General features: G+C 52.5%; 6 protein-coding genes across 6 annotated transcripts; 3 read left to right on the forward strand and 3 right to left on the reverse strand.

The window, feature by feature from the left end:
- Positions 1–54: 54 nt before the first annotated feature.
- Positions 55–1,019, reverse strand: M431DRAFT_105469 (hypothetical protein). The gene is made up of 3 exons (XM_024911582.1): positions 764–1,019; positions 556–703; positions 55–468 (listed from the first exon to the last, which is right to left on the reverse strand). Exons 1-3 carry the CDS (start codon positions 808–810, stop codon positions 316–318), a joined length of 348 nt encoding a protein of 115 aa, XP_024780913.1. The 5' UTR covers positions 811–1,019; the 3' UTR covers positions 55–315.
- Positions 1,020–1,196: 177 nt separating this feature from the next.
- On the forward strand, positions 1,197–2,446 carry M431DRAFT_503395 (hypothetical protein). Its single transcript, XM_024918295.1, has 4 exons — positions 1,197–1,325; positions 1,460–1,586; positions 1,728–2,036; positions 2,125–2,446. The coding sequence occupies exons 1-4, from the start codon at positions 1,268–1,270 to the stop codon at positions 2,237–2,239; spliced, it is 609 nt and encodes a 202-aa protein (XP_024780914.1). The 5' UTR covers positions 1,197–1,267; the 3' UTR covers positions 2,240–2,446.
- A 255-nt stretch (positions 2,447–2,701) lies between these two features.
- On the reverse strand, positions 2,702–4,896 carry M431DRAFT_1154 (hypothetical protein; the record flags this gene model as incomplete). The annotated part of the gene is made up of 3 exons (XM_024911932.1): positions 2,702–4,392; positions 4,459–4,537; positions 4,630–4,896. 3 exons carry the CDS (start codon positions 4,894–4,896, stop codon positions 2,702–2,704), a joined length of 2,037 nt encoding a protein of 678 aa, XP_024780915.1.
- An 873-nt stretch (positions 4,897–5,769) lies between these two features.
- M431DRAFT_490018 (hypothetical protein) lies at positions 5,770–6,396 on the forward strand (the record flags this gene model as incomplete). Its single annotated transcript, XM_024916750.1, has 2 exons — positions 5,770–5,980; positions 6,065–6,396. 2 exons carry the CDS (start codon positions 5,770–5,772, stop codon positions 6,394–6,396), a joined length of 543 nt encoding a protein of 180 aa, XP_024780916.1.
- Positions 6,397–6,422: 26 nt separating this feature from the next.
- On the reverse strand, positions 6,423–7,626 carry M431DRAFT_73797 (hypothetical protein; the record flags this gene model as incomplete). Its single annotated transcript, XM_024922160.1, has 3 exons — positions 6,423–7,100; positions 7,160–7,485; positions 7,563–7,626. 3 exons carry the CDS (start codon positions 7,624–7,626, stop codon positions 6,423–6,425), a joined length of 1,068 nt encoding a protein of 355 aa, XP_024780917.1.
- Positions 7,627–8,243: 617 nt separating this feature from the next.
- M431DRAFT_72779 (hypothetical protein) lies at positions 8,244–13,080 on the forward strand (the record flags this gene model as incomplete). The annotated part of the gene is made up of 3 exons (XM_024922067.1): positions 8,244–8,533; positions 8,590–11,513; positions 11,717–13,080. The coding sequence occupies 3 exons, from the start codon at positions 8,244–8,246 to the stop codon at positions 13,078–13,080; spliced, it is 4,578 nt and encodes a 1,525-aa protein (XP_024780918.1).
- Positions 13,081–13,304: the final 224 nt, after the last annotated feature.

Raw genomic sequence — 13,304 nt, forward strand, 5'->3', positions numbered from 1 at the left:
CTCAGCTCCAGGGGCGGCCCCGGGCACATGTCGAAACTCATTGTCACAGTACATGGCCCTCAACACAAGAATATCCTCAGTAAATATGTATTATTCATCTTGTCTATTTCATCCATGGCCCAATCAAGACCCAGTTTCCCAATATTTGCTGAAAAGAGGAATCAATGCCTTGTCCGTGTATCCGTAAACCCCCCAAAACGCCGTAAACTGCCAGTCCCATTGCCGATATTGATGGTATGTCTCCCTGCTGTATCTGTCCTTGACCCATTCCCGTCCATCGGCATGTATATAAGCACGTAATTCCTTTGTCGTGGTTTACTGTCCTTCGCCGGGTCTCCTCGCGTTGCAGCTGACAATCTTGACCTTGTCCGCCTGAACAGACACGCTGCCGTTGTCCATCTTGAACGTCACGTTCTTGATGAGGAAAGTCCAAACTTCGTCGCAGAATCGGTATGTATCCAAGCTTCCCTGTTTTTGTAACACTCGTCAGTCCCCCCTTCGACTCGACACAAGACCCGAGAAGTCCCATGGGGGTTGTAGTGTGTTCGCATTTACCTTGAATTGGAGCCGGCTCTTGACGTTCTTCTGGAGCGCCTCGGTGATGGCTTGGTCAAAGTTGCCTAGGATCTTCATTGCCAGCTGCGGGTGGATGCGCTCCTCGCTGATCAGATCGTCGAGCGTGTCGGTCAGGGCAAGGCCGATACTGCGAAGCATTAGAAACGACGTCTCTCTGTGTGATGGCGGCGGTTGAGTGGCGCATTACCTGCTCCGGCGGTAGAGCTCATAGAATGACTGTGCGCCGCTGGCCATGATGGGAGATGCAAGGATAAGTACTGTAAATGAGTGATGGGCTTTGAATCGTCGGGATTTGAAGAGAGAGACGATGCGCCTTGTGAGGATGTTTGGGCCAAGTTCCCGTGAGTCGGGATTGCTGACAGAAGAGTTGCAGCCTAGCGCAAGTTCAATGTCGGCAGTGATTCTGACTAAGGCAATGAAAGCGCTGGAGGTGTCTTGTATCACTACCTACTTATAAGGCTAAGCGCACTGGAAGTATGAACTGGCCTCCGACTCGATGCACCCCGGAGAGCTAAGCGCAGCAATCCGGATGAGTCAGCAGCAAAGGGGAGCACGTCTGTCATGTGACGTCGGCCATTGTCGCGCCTCTGTGCTCCGAGAGCTTGAGCCAAGCTTGCAACAAAACGACGAGCCCCAGCACTTTTGCTTCGACAACCAGCCGCAAAGCACCAGCATCGTGCAACATACAATCATGAGTCTCACGTACGGAGTCGGAGGAATCGGGTCGTTTCTGACCGTGGTGGGAGCTTGTACGTGCCTCCCGTCCTGACCTGGGCATCGTGTCTATCCCATCCATACATCGTCGTCACCATCGTCAACAGCATCAATACATGTACCTCAAGTTAAGAATGGCTGCGACTAACACGCAGGCAATCGTCAACAGACATGCTCTTCACCGGCAGCGGCGAGTCGTTCAACGTTGGCGCCTTTCTCGAGTCCGTATCGCCCTACGCCTGGGCTAGTTTCGGCATCTCCCTCTGCATCGGCCTCTCTGTCGTCGGTGCCGCCTGGTAAGTCAACAAGACAATCAACGCACACGCTCCAATACGAAACGAGGGGGAGGAAGAAGACGAGAACGGCACAACCCAAGCCTACATACATCGCGAAGAAGCGGACACAGTTAAACTAACACTCTCCGTGTCAACCCTTAGGGGCATCTTCATTACCGGATCCTCCATCCTCGGCGCCGGCGTCAAGGCCCCCCGAATCCGAACTAAGAACCTCATCTCCATCATCTTCTGCGAGGTCGTCGCCATCTACGGCGTCATCATGGCCATTGTCTTCTCCTCAAAGGTCGAGGCTGTCCACGGCGCCGAGCTCTACTCTGCCGACTCCTACTTCACTGGCTTCGCCCTCTTCTGGGCCGGTCTGACTGTCGGCGCCTGCAATCTCGTCTGCGGTGTTGCCGTTGGCATCAATGGCAGTGGAGCTGCGCTGGCTGATGCAGCTGATGCCTCATTGTATGTGGAGACCTCCCTCTATCACTGACATCTGTCGCTTTTACGGATTGCTCCGTGTCCGCTTCAGCATATTAACCATTTCATGTAGGTTTGTCAAGATTCTCGTCATTGAAATCTTCAGCTCTGTCCTGGGACTTTTCGGCTTGATCATCGGACTGCTGGTTTCTGAAAAGGCTCCCGCCTTTGGCGCCAAGCCCGTCTGAGCGCGCGAATCAGGGGACCGTCGAAAGAATTTCACACTTTATATCACACAGCCTATCACTTGTCTCTGTGTTGCACCCCTACTTTCTCTCCCCGTGATGGGCAGAGAGGAATCCCGACATATGCATTGCGACGATAGCTTTTGGTTGGGCGTTTGGAAGATTGGGCTGTAGAACGATGTTTAATTTTTTATCTTTTTTTTTTTTGTTACATTTGAAGCTGTATGACTAGCCCCCGTGTATACTAGCCAAGGGTAAAAGACAGCTGCGGATGCTCGAAATCTACCTAGTAGGCATCATCTTGAAGGGTTATGAATATGTAAAAGAGCAACAAATTTTTGAATCCCTTTCTTTCCTGTTCAACTTCTCCTGTTCACATTGACCAAGTGCTAAATAGTCCTACTATCTCACAACCTGTGTTTTGGGTATCAGCTACCGGACTACATACTAAACTGCCTCACCATCTCATGCTCCGCGTATAGAATTCATTAGCAGAGCGTCAACCTTGGAGCCCTTGTCCAACTTTCCGGTGCCACCGGGCAAGCAAAGCAGCGCATTGGCCGATCTTAGGCTGCCTACCTTGGAGCTGCGCTGTCCTCCGGTGCTGCTCGCCGTCAGGAGGCCGTCCTGGCCGATGGTCACCACAGCACGATGGAATTCCGGCCGGGAGTCTAGACCGAATTCATGGGCTAGGGTGACGGGGACCTTGGGCAGGCCGACGGGTGTGACGCCGGACTGCTTGTGCAGCGACGGCAGGACGAAGAGGTGGAATGTCACGAGCGCGGAGGCAGGGTTGCCGGGCAGGGAGAAGATGACCTTTGAGATGCGGTTGCCGGCGTTGTCCTTGACGGGGATGGTGGCAAAGGTGCTTGGCTTGCCCGGCTTCATGGCGACGCGGCCAAAGTGAATGGTGCCGCCGAGGGAGCGCTCGATGGTGGGCTTGAGGAGGTCGAGCTCGCCCATGGAGACGCCTCCCGTGGTGATGAGCACGTCGGCCTCCCTCAGCCCAGCGCGCAGCGTCTCCTCCAGCGTGCCGGGCTTGTCGCTAGCAATACCCAGGTCGACGACGGGGAAGCCCCATTCCCTGGCGGCGGAGATGAGCGTGATGCGGTTGGTGTCGCGGACCTCGCCGAGCTTCAGGCCGCCGGGCCGGTCGTAGTCGACGATCTCGTCGCCGGTGGAGAGGATGCCGATGACGGGCCGCTTGAAGACTTGGGCCTCTGCCACGCCGACCGCGGCTAAGAGACCAATCTCTCCGCCGACTCCGGATATCTGCTCTCCCCTTTTGAGGATCACGGCGCCTTGGGCAATGTCGCTTCCGATTTCGCGCACGTTGGCGCCGTCTGTGACGCCGCCGGCCTGGATCTCGACTTCCTTCTCCTCTTTGCCGTCGTCTGTCATGGTCTTGAGCGTGGTGTCTTCCACCATGATGACGGCGGTGGCTCCTGGGGGTAACGGAGCGCCTGTTGTTATCCTGGCGATTTCTCCCTCTTTCAGAGGCGGCATTTCTCCAGGGGCGGCGTGAGATATGCCGGTGACGGGGAAGACGCCTTTGACGTTGCCGTCTTTGGGCACGACCACGGCATATCCGTCCACGATACTGGCTCGGAAGGCTGGCACATCTTCTTTCGCCTTGACATCCTCAGCCAAGACCAGGCCGACAATCGTGTCGTCGACCTTGACGGTTTCCGTCTGTGGCTCAGGGGTGTGCTCTGAAATCAACGCAAGAGCATCGTCCACGGATACCATGGGATAAGGGGACTCACGGTATCGTCGCGCGGAGCCCAGGCTGAAATCGTTGGATAAATGAGATGCGCTGGTGGAGCTTGGGGTGGTGAATCTCTGCAGATTTGCGTGGCCGTGGCTCTGTCCGGGACCATGGCTGTGGCCGTGAGAGTGTCCATGGTGATGATGGTGGTGGTGCTGTGTTGATGAGGCTTGAGACGGGGATCGATCAATGCCGGCATCTGCCTCGAGCTTTTTGACGCCGCCAGCGTGCAGTGCTCTTGAGTTTCCGCCTGCTGCTTGGAGACAGGCGTGTGGCAGGGTCTTGATGATGGCTTGGAGGTTCTCCTTGGCCCCTTTAGGGGAGCCGGGCAAGGTGACGATGACAGTCTTATTCCTGACACCAGCTGTGGGGCGAGACATCATGGCGACTGTGATGGATGGTCAGCTTAGTGTAAGAATAATAGGTGAGGTGCTATGTTTGCTTGATGACTTACATGGTGTTATCGCGAGAGATGCGGAGAGCATAGCGTGGATCAAGCCTGGAGCCGTCTTGTGTATCATTGGAGCAACAGCCTGTTCAAATGTATTTGTTAGTATGGGTTGTCAATATTATGATTGAACACGCGAGATTTTGAATAAATTATATTCAAATCCATCTCACTTACCTCTGGCGTCACATCTGCTACTGAAAACCCGGTGCCGCCGGTGGTGACAATGAGATGCACCGGATCAGGGCCATCTGTCCAGGGCATGATATTCCTCTGGATGTCCAGGACATTGTCTGAGACAATGCGTTCATCGACGACATCCCACCTGCCCGCGCCATCCTGCATCAGCACCTCGCGGAGGACCGTTGCGGACGCATCGGCGGAGGGATCTCTGGCGGCCGTGGTTGAGACGATGAGAATTGCGGCATTGAATGGGCCGTCCATGGTGGTGAGATTTCGATGATAAAGATACCGCGTGAGTGAGTGCTTATTATATCCAACCGTCCGAGTAGATGAATTCAAAAAATCTCTCTCCCTCTCCGAAATACCAATATTAAAATACCAATACTATACCAATACTAACAAGCAGCAAATCACCCAAGCCCTGCCTTAGTATCCACGATCTTGAAAAGGTGCAAGTATGAGGTCAATATGTTGGGCATGTGTTGGGAGCTGTCCAGAAACAAAAGTGAGCCATGTACTGTTAGTCTCAAAGCCTGCTGTGTTAGTGCCAAAGTATTTGCTCCTCAGCTAATACGATTAAAGACAACGGCGCGGCTTGGCCTATCCGGATGCAAACAATCTAATATATGTACACCTTAGGTACTGTACTGTACGAGTACTCCGAGCATGTGGGATACAGCTCCAACTCCCAAACCCTCGTGCTGGCTGCAGAAACGGGCATGTAGCAATGCGGAGGATTTTACGGGTGCACAGCCGTGGAGCCCAGCCCAAGACCAGCCACCCCCGAGAAGCTCCCCTAAAGTGCCCTTTTTAGCGCTTCTGATAAGCTTCTCGGGCGCTGGCCAGCATCGACTTACAGCGCGTGCGACAGTGGCCCCCCACCCTGCAGATACCCCCGAAGTCCCGAGTTGGCGCCATGGACTATTTTTCGGCCTTTGAGGCCCCGTCAAATCTCATCATCTGCTGCAATCTGCAACATTGGACCTTGCGACAGCCTCTCGTCTTCGCCCATTTGCATCGCCGATCTTCGCCACTACGGGGGCCCGGCATTTGCTCTCTGCCGAGTCTTTTCCCACTCGGATCTGAGCCTGACAATCTGACCATCTGGCAACGTTCGTGAGACCGTGATTGGACATGGTGCGAATCAAGGAGCGATACCTGCTCGTCAACATCATCTACCCTCCCGATGCCGCCGTGTCCAGGGCTCGCGTGCCGGCTCTAGTTGCCCAGCACCAGCCGACCATTGCGAAGCTGACACCGCAGGCCTTGGTTAGGGCCATCAAGGCCGAGGTGCTGCTACTCTATGGCGACTATGGCGCGGGGGCTCTCGAGGGCAATCTTTCAGGTGAGAAAATCTTATCGTTGATGTGATGTGATAGTTACAAGCTCTGTATAGAAGCAAGACTAACGGAATAAACTCAAAATACAGTCAAATATCTGTCTCTGGCTACGTCCACCTTCATCCTCAGGTGCAACAGGGCCCATTACCAGCTGCTATGGTCCGCATTGACCTTTATGGACCGTGTTCCCGTTAAGGACGGCCGGCCATGCATCTTCCGGGTTGTTCGTGTTAGCGGCACCATCCGCAAGATCGAGGAGATCGCCGTGGACCGAGCCCGGAAACTCATCCTGAGAGCAAAGGCAGAGGCCAGCTCTCACCCGCAATCTTCAGCATCTATGGATCTTTTGACCAAGGACGACGCCATGCTGGAGGTTGTCGACAGTGCCGTGAGCGACGAAGACATGGAAGATGGAAGATGATGTGATAATTTTTTGATTTATTATTATTACTTCTTTCTAACTACCCGGACACCGCTATCCGCCGGTATTGTCATGTCGCCAAAGTCCGGGTCCATCTCTGCCTCCGCGGTTGGGGGAGCGGGTTGTGGCTCGTCCACCTCCATCCCATGCTCCTCCTGCACCCTCCTCTGCTCCTCCTCCTCGGCCTCTCGCTCAAGACGGTCATATTCGTCCTTGTGGTCGATCCACCGCTCCTGGATGTCTTGCACATCCATCATGGACGCTTCATTCCTCATGGCAACCGCCCATACTGTGTCATTAGCACCTTCAGCGCCTCCGAATACATAACCGCCTGCGCGATCGATTACACGGAGCAGATACATCATGCTCTTCTTGTTCTCCACCGCCAGCACCTCATACCGCACCAGGCCGTAGCTCTCAATCATGTGTGCTATCGCTTCGTGCAGGCGGCCGAACTTTTCGTTTCGCATTCCTGGTGACTCAGCTTCGAGGAATGGCGTTAGGTGCGTTAGGTCGTCGACATCGGTATAGTATTCTAAGTTGAACGGCAACTCGTCGTATGACGCTATCTTGTCGATTTTAGAAAGCACATTGATGTGTGGCATGTCCATCTGGATCATGGCTCGGAGCGAGAGGAGGACGTTGGAGACATAGAGGGATGGCTGTGTAAGGCAAAAGGAATCGGAGAGATGTACACAGACAAACTAACACAGGGGGCGGTTAGCAAGGCCAGTTCGTATTGCTTCTGGCGAAGCATACTGACTCTAAATCCAATCTTCTGGAGCTTGTAAAATATGTTTCTTAATGAGTTGTGATGTGTGTAGAGCTCGACCTGACCGGGACAGTCGAACAAGATGTAGTCTTCCCCAAACTCTTTCAGCCCTTCTTCCAGCCACTCGTAGTTGTTCTCGAGCTCCTCGAGAGCATATAGGATGCCGCCGTTGGGCCCCAGGCGATCTTCGCGCATGATATCCTCCAGCTTAACCAGGTCGCGAATGTCGAGAGCGCAAGGGTAATTTGTATGATCGTTGGCAGGGTCGAGGTTCACGACGGAGCACGCACGCCCAATGGCGCCCATGAACTGGTGCACTGAAAGAAGAAACGAGACATGTTAGCACCAAGCCCAGAGTCAGTCATCGAGAGCAAATCGTGGGATTTCAACGTACTGCCATCGCAGTAGGTACTCTTTCCCGCGCCGGGGCTTCCGAGAACAAGCTGCGCAAAGGGCATCTGGCAAGGTGTTTTTGTTTCGCTGAGCTTAATGTGGCATCATCAGTCTCGAGGCTGAATTTGGATATCACTGTGGGAGAGAAGAGAGAGCGTAGGATGTTGGAGGAGAAATGACAATACCTGCTTGACTTTTGCGGCTCGCAGCAAACAGGACGACTAAGCACGCCAACAAATCGTGGCGTATCTGTCGTGGTATTACTGATGATTAGAAGCTCAACTCTAGTTTTGCCTCAACGGATATATCTTTGGTTCCAGTCTCTAAGTTAAATATCGGTATTTATTTCACAACAATCTCATATAAGGTACTATGGATTAGCAAGATGAAATGCTTGCCTACTTGTTAATGCTCTGCTTGAGGTTCTGTGAATCTCTGACATAAAAAAAGGTGGGGTGGTGGGGGTGCTTATGCCGGCAGAAGCTCGGCCCTAGAGCTAAGCTTCGAGGTCAAAACCACATGCTTGAAAATTGATCACAAGCTTCCCTCTTTCTTTCTCTCTCTTTTTATATCTCAAAAACTCCTCTCCCCAAGTTTGCCCTTTCGGCAAAACTCGCCCCAGCGGCTTCCACCAGTCGCTGTGCATGATGCTGGGCAATAATGTGCAGCACCATCTCCAACCATGGCATCTGACTTGTCAAATGCTGCGCGGTTGGCTGGGAGCCTCTCCCAGAGCGTCTCCGGCGCCATGGACTCGCCGTCCAGCTCCCTCACCATGAGCTACACGACCGTTGAAGCTGCTCACGCCTCTACCGGCTGGCTCGGGCTCATCGGGTGGCTTCTCTTGTGCATAATCAACTTCATCACCACCGTCCTGTACTGGGCCATCCGCACAGTGACCATTACCTTCCCAAGTGTCCTGTACTCTCTCTTTTCCGCGAGCTGGACAGTGACCATGAATGCTACTACGCTGTATGCTGCCAATCCCTTGGTTTCGCTGAGCCCCTCAAGACTCACAGCCTCACTAGCATGTTCATCATTGCGGCCATCGTGTCGGCGGTCAGTTGGGTGGTCAGGTATCGCATCTTGAATATGTATTCGAGATTGCCCCCTGAACCTCAACGGAAGGAGCCTGAAATCGACTTGTTCCCGGATACCCACGAAGATGGGATCAAGTCCGGCTTGGCCAACTACCTGGACGAGTTCCTGAGCGCCATCAAGATCTTCGGCTACCTCGAACGATCCGTGTTTCACGAGCTCACCCGAAGCATGCAGACCAGGAAGCTCATTGCTGGAGAAACAATTAATCTAGAAGAAGAAAAAGGCTTCTGTATTGTTGTTGATGGCTTGGTTGAGATTTTCGTCAAGTCTGGTAGAAATCCTAGGGCGCCCGTCAGGAGCGGGTCTCAGACCGACCTCTTTGATTCCTCCGACGATGAAGACACTCTGCCTGGTCAGCAAAGGTATCAGCTCTTGACTGAAGTCCGCAATGGAGCACCCATGTCGTCTCTCTTTTCCATCATGTCGTTGTTCACAGAAGACGTGAGGCTAAAAACACATGATGAGGAGACCACTCTTCGTCCGACTGGAAGTCGACATCATGAGCGAAGTGATACCCTGAAACTGAAAGAGTCTGCTGGAAAGCCTTCTCAAGCTCCCACATCAATGCCAAGCACACCGCATCTGGATCCGAATGTGGAGCATGTCAGGTACGGTGATGGCATTCTGTCGAATGGCGCAGCTGCCTCAAAGATCCCGCCCATATCGTTGGAGCCTGCTGTTACCTTTGAGCCCAGCAAGGAGAGACCGGAGAGACCAGGGCTTCCAAATCGGCTGCTGTCAAGCTCGGCACACCCTGACATCATCGCTCGGGCAACAGTTGATACCACTATTGCAATCATACCTGCAAGTGCATTCAGAAGGCTCATCAAGATATACCCCAAAGCCACGGCACACATCGTTCATGTGATCCTTTCTCGGTTTCAAAGGGTGACGCTGGCACAAGCGTTCAACTACCTTGGTCTGACAGCTGAGGTTCTACAAACTGAAAAGGACATGGTTAAGTTTACTATGTGCCAGCTTCCCAATATTCTCCGCGGAGACGCCCTCAGCAGACTGAAGGAAAAGTTTAACCGCGAGCGGGAACGCATTGGTGAAGACCAAGAGACCAAAGGGATTGCCCTTCATAATTCAGCAGTTAACAGACGCCGAAGGTCGAGCACAGCTCTACGAAAAGAGATAGCCATTCAAGCTATTGCTAAGAATCGATCCGTGTCCTCTACTATAAACACTGCTGCATCTGCGCGCGATCCACGTTCAGCCCGTGGTCTCAACCCTGGGGATCTCCTGGCAGGTGCACAGCTCACTCGGGCATTGAATAGAGTTCCGGTCCCAGAAACTCCTGTCCGGTCTCCAACAGAAACTGGTGCAGACGGAAGCCTATTCAGTCCCCTGACCCAAAAGACTTTTAACCCATTTGATTCTGGACGTCATGCCCGCATCTCGACGGATCGGGATTCGGTTGATGAGGATAACCTCTTTAGAGCCTCTATTCTCGAATGTGTCTTCAAATCTCTTGGCCTAGATGCGGGCGGAACCTCGTCCAGAGATGTCGACTCGATGGAAGGATCCCCGAGGTTGGTGGGATCTCCTAGGCTGATTTCTACAGACCAGCGGCGAGCAAAGACCATGTACACAAACAACGCATTTGGCTTCATTGGACCATATGAAGGGTCAATTGATGGAGAGACTGAGTCATTAACCTCGAACGGGCTGGCTGGTCATACTTCACCAACAGCACATTCTTTGGCTCACGACATGATGGATGAAGTTGAAATCGTCTTCTTCCCCAAAGGATCGGTGCTAGTAGAGCAGGGCGAGCGGAGCCCCGGTTTGTACTATGTCGTGGACGGGTTTCTAGACATTGGCACCACTGTAACCGATGGTGCGCAAAACATCTTTCAGAAATCGGGCTCAGCTTCTTTTAGCGCAGATTCGCTTCATTCGGATGAACGATTTCAAGGTTCGTCACCCAAAGATTCAGTCCATGGCACACCGTACTCTTCACATCGGGACCAGGGTCATCGCCGAAGTGTTGCCCTCATTAAGCCGGGAGGCTTGGCGGGATATATCGGCAGCGTCTCTTCTTACCGATCCTTCATCGATGTAGTGGCCAAGACAGATGTCTACGTTGGATTTCTTCCTCGAGCTTCTCTTGAAAGAATAGTCGACAGATATCCCATCATCCTCCTGACAATGGCCAAGAGGCTGACTCACATTTTGCCTCGACTCATCCTGCACATTGACTTTGCCCTTGAGTGGGTTCAGGTTAATGCTGGCCAAGTGATATTCCATGACAGCGATGAAAGCGATGCCATATACATTGTCCTCAACGGGCGTCTTCGCCTTGTGGAAGATAGGCAAGACGGTGGAGTATCAGCGCGAGCCGAATTTGGACAGGGCGAGAGTATTGGAGAGCTTGAGGTGCTGACCGAAACTGCGCGCTCTGGAACCTTGCACGCCATTCGGGATACCGAGCTCGTCAAATTCCCTCGCACTCTCTTCAACAGTCTTGCCCAGGAGCATCCCAACATTACCATTAAGATCTCCAAAATCATCGCTTCTAGAATGAGGGCTGCCGTGGATGACTCTACCAAAATGTCTGCAAAGGAAGCGGGCTCGGGTGCTGTAACCAATCAGCGAAAATCAACCTTGAACCTGCGGACTGTGGCTATTCTGCCAGTTACTTCTGGTGTTCCCGTCGTGGAATTTGGGCACCGTCTTATGAATGCGCTCGCCCAAGTAGGGCCCCAGAACGGCGCGACCTCGTTGAACCAGTCTGGGATCCTGAACCATCTGGGGAAGCATGCGTTTAACAAGATGGGCAAACTGAAGTTGTCGCAATATCTCGCTGATTTGGAAGAGAAGTACGGATTGGTGGTGTATGTGGCAGGTAAGCTTTTTTCTTCTTCTTTTTGTTTCAGTTATCTTCAAAATTCACATGCTCTATATGATGACAAACTTTTTACACCGGAGACACCGTCTTTGATGGCTATGTTAACTCTAATTTTTTCCTGATCGCATAAATCATTTATTCATTTATTATTGCAAATCTTTCTTGTATTGGCCAATATGCTAACAAGAATGACTCTTAAGATACCAATGTCAATTCGCCATGGACACAGACTTGCATCACTCAAGCTGACAGCATTCTGCTTGTCGGACTGGCTGAAGGCTCTCCAGCTATTGGAGAGTACGAGCGCTTTATGCTAGGGATGAAGTCAACAGCGCGAAAGACTCTGGTACTGCTCCACGCTGAACGATTCTCGCGGCCGGGCCTCACACGGTCGTGGCTGCGAAATCGTATGTGGATCAATGGTGGTCACTATCATATACAAATGGCGTTTAGAACAGACGCAATGCCTACCCATCCTCCCTCGAAAAAACTGGGACAAGCCCTCAAGGAAAGGGTGCAAGTGTTGCAAGCTGAGATACAAAAGTACACTTCGCGGAATGTGCATCATCATCAGTATTACTCGCCTGATACACCATTCAAGGGGGATTTCCATCGCCTTGCACGCCGACTTTGCGGAAAGTCTATTGGACTGGTCCTAGGCGGCGGCGGTGCACGAGGAATCAGCCAGATTGGAATCATCAGAGCAATGGAAGAGGCTGGCATTCCGGTTGATATTGTCGGTGGCACATCGATTGGTGCTTTCGTCGGCGCACTATACGCCCGTCACGCAGACGTTGTGCCCATGTTTGGTTTTGCAAAGAAGTTTGCGGGTCGCATGGCAAGTCTCTGGCGATTCGCTCTCGATCTGACGTATCCGTCCGCCTCTTACACGACAGGGCACGAGTTCAACCGAGGCATTTTCAAGACTTTCGGGAACACGCAAATCGAAGACTTTTGGCTAGAATACTATTGTAACACTACCAACATCAGCAAGAGCCGGGCCGAGTTTCACACGAGCGGATATGCGTGGCGATACATTCGAGCTTCGATGTCGCTTGCCGGCCTGCTGCCTCCGTTGTGTGACGAAGGTAGTATGCTGCTGGACGGCGGTTACGTGGACAACTTGACGGTATCACACATGAAAGACTTGGGGGTAGACATCATCTTTGCGATCGATGTTGGAGCGCTGGATGATGACACGCCGCAGACATATGGAGACTCATTGTCAGGCATGTGGGCATTCTTCAATCGGTGGAACCCGTTCTCGTCTCACCCCAATCCACCAACACTGGCAGAGATTCAAGGCAGGCTCGCGTACGTCTCGAGTGTCGATGCTTTGGAGCGGGCAAAGACCATGCCAGGATGCACCTACATGCGGCCCCCTATTGATGGCTACGGAACACTTGACTTTGGCAAGTTTGATGAGATTTACAAGATGGGCTACGAATTTGGGCGCGAGTTCTTCCAAAAGCTCAAGGACGAGAACAAGCTGCCGCTTACGGAGGAGACTGAGGCGAAGAAGGCGCTGCGAAGAACAACTGCACCTAGACGAGCCAGCATCTAGACATGGCATTGACTAATAGACAAGGGCCAGTGCTTGTTCCCCTGCTTTGAAATAGACTGGAAGGCGTTGGTTGTTAGAAAGACTAGCTGTTGTGTTGGTTGATGGCCAACAAACGAATGAATGAATAATGTCCTGTCATAGCAGGTTCTTTTTTGCTCATCTTACCGCCCTTTGTGCTACAGCGATGTCTTTGTCTTTCCCGATCTGTGATGCAGCAGTGCTAT

Source organism: Trichoderma harzianum (genome assembly GCF_003025095.1).
Source record: "Trichoderma harzianum CBS 226.95 unplaced genomic scaffold M431scaffold_1, whole genome shotgun sequence".
In the NCBI taxonomy this organism is placed as follows: domain Eukaryota; kingdom Fungi; phylum Ascomycota; class Sordariomycetes; order Hypocreales; family Hypocreaceae; genus Trichoderma; species Trichoderma harzianum.